At 39.6% G+C, this 1694-nt stretch overlaps 1 protein-coding gene across 1 annotated transcript in view; it reads right to left on the reverse strand.

The window, feature by feature from the left end:
- Positions 1-260: 260 nt before the first annotated feature.
- Positions 261-1694, reverse strand: part of LOC122062101 (beta-glucosidase BoGH3B-like) — a 3254-nt gene continuing 1820 nt past the window's right edge. Inside the window, exons 4-5 of the mRNA XM_042625755.1 lie at positions 1433-1631; positions 261-945 (exon numbers count right to left, since the gene is read on the reverse strand). Coding sequence (XP_042481689.1) covers positions 419-945; positions 1433-1631 — 726 coding nt within the window. The 3' untranslated portion in view covers positions 261-418. The remainder of the gene's footprint in view (positions 946-1432; positions 1632-1694) is intronic.

Genomic DNA, 1694 nt, shown 5'->3' on the forward strand with positions numbered 1-1694 from the left:
TTAAGTGAAGCATCACCGCAACCATTTCCTCTATTAGTTGTTCCCTCTCATATACGTATGGAAAAGGTTGACTATGGTGCCGGTATACTGTAAGCTAGCAACCATTGTGCCCATCTCTTTCTTTCAATTTTTTAAATTACTCCCATATAATGCTGTCCACTATTTTACCGTATATCGGCAGCATACCTATGCTTCTCCCTAGATAAAAATATTATTTAGCTATCCGAACATGAATATGGGATTTCAGACATCAAGAGCGCTGTAAATTAAAAGGTTAACATAAATAAATAATATTTTTATCTGACATATAGTTGAAGGATCAGGGACATAGGTTCATAACTCCAAAAATACAATATTAATAATAATAAATAAATAAAAAGGCCAAGTAACAGGAGATATGTAGTTACAGCATCACAAATCAAACAGACGAGGAAGAAGAAATGTCATTACCACTTCTTAGCAATGAAGTATTCATTTGAAGGCCAAAACCAAAAGGATACAATGGATCATAATGTGGATCCCCAAAATTCATTGGCAGCTGGTCAACCCGACGGAACCACGTCCTTGAAAGCTTACCATGAAAATCAAAGTCCCCAAATATAACATCTGCAATTCCATTTCCAGCTTCACTTCCAGGAAGCCAAGCTGCTACTAATGCATCCATCATGTCCACATAAGGTTCTATCACTACCGGCCGGCCAGATACAATGATGACTAGGCATTTTAACTTGCTGCATACAGTCTTGATCGTCTCTTCCCCATCAAGTGCCAGCCTTAGGTCCTTGCTGTCTCCAAGGAATTCTGCATAAGGAAGCTCACCTACAACTACAATTGCATATGAGAAATCACTGTTCTCTGAAAGGAATTTCTCATCAGGACTTTCTTCAAACACCACCTGGGTTTCCTTGCTGACTGCCTTCTTGATCCCTTCTAGGATTGTTGTTCCTGTGTCAGTTATTATGGGAAATTTAGTACATCTTAGCAACATGAGTGTTTCTTATGCTTCCCAACCAACCCAACCCCCACAAAAAACAAAAAGAAAAGGTTCTCACAAGCCCTCATAATTTTGTTATTACCAGAATTCAATGGGCATGTTATCCATGTCTCTATCTAGTCATATAAGTTCAACTTTGGTCCAATCTGACTTTCCCATTTGCCATTATAGTGTGGCTTTGGCAGTATTTCAAAAATGTGAAATTTTGTTTGGAGGTAGTTTGCATAACAAAGACCAATGGAAAAATAACGGGGAAAGCTTATATGTGAAGGGTCATACAGTTTAGAAAGGCCATGAATGTGGGCACATTGCTTACCTGAGGAATTCTACATCTACCCAATGGTCAAAATGCCAATCAAGTTGTCCATGTACAGGTAAATAGCTAGCATGTAAGCAAAGTTAAAATATAAAGAAACTGAGATGAGGTTTCAGCATTACCTTCGGTGGTGTTCCCTGAATCCCCTTGCCATGTTATAGTCCAACCCCCACATTGGTAGCCAATATTGTGGGCATGAGACCCAGCCACCAGAATCTTTGGGGCATTCTTGCTCAAGGGAAGCATCTTCTCCTCTCCCTTCCCATTCTTCAGCAACACCAGGCTCTTTCTTACTGCTTCCCCAGCCAGTTCTTTATGTTCCTGAGAATCCTCACATTTCCATATAACATAAGTGCTCTAGCCAATGAATTTTCTCATACACAT

Source organism: Macadamia integrifolia, chromosome 14 (assembly GCF_013358625.1).
Source record: "Macadamia integrifolia cultivar HAES 741 chromosome 14, SCU_Mint_v3, whole genome shotgun sequence".
Classification (NCBI taxonomy): Eukaryota; Viridiplantae; Streptophyta; class Magnoliopsida; order Proteales; family Proteaceae; genus Macadamia; species Macadamia integrifolia.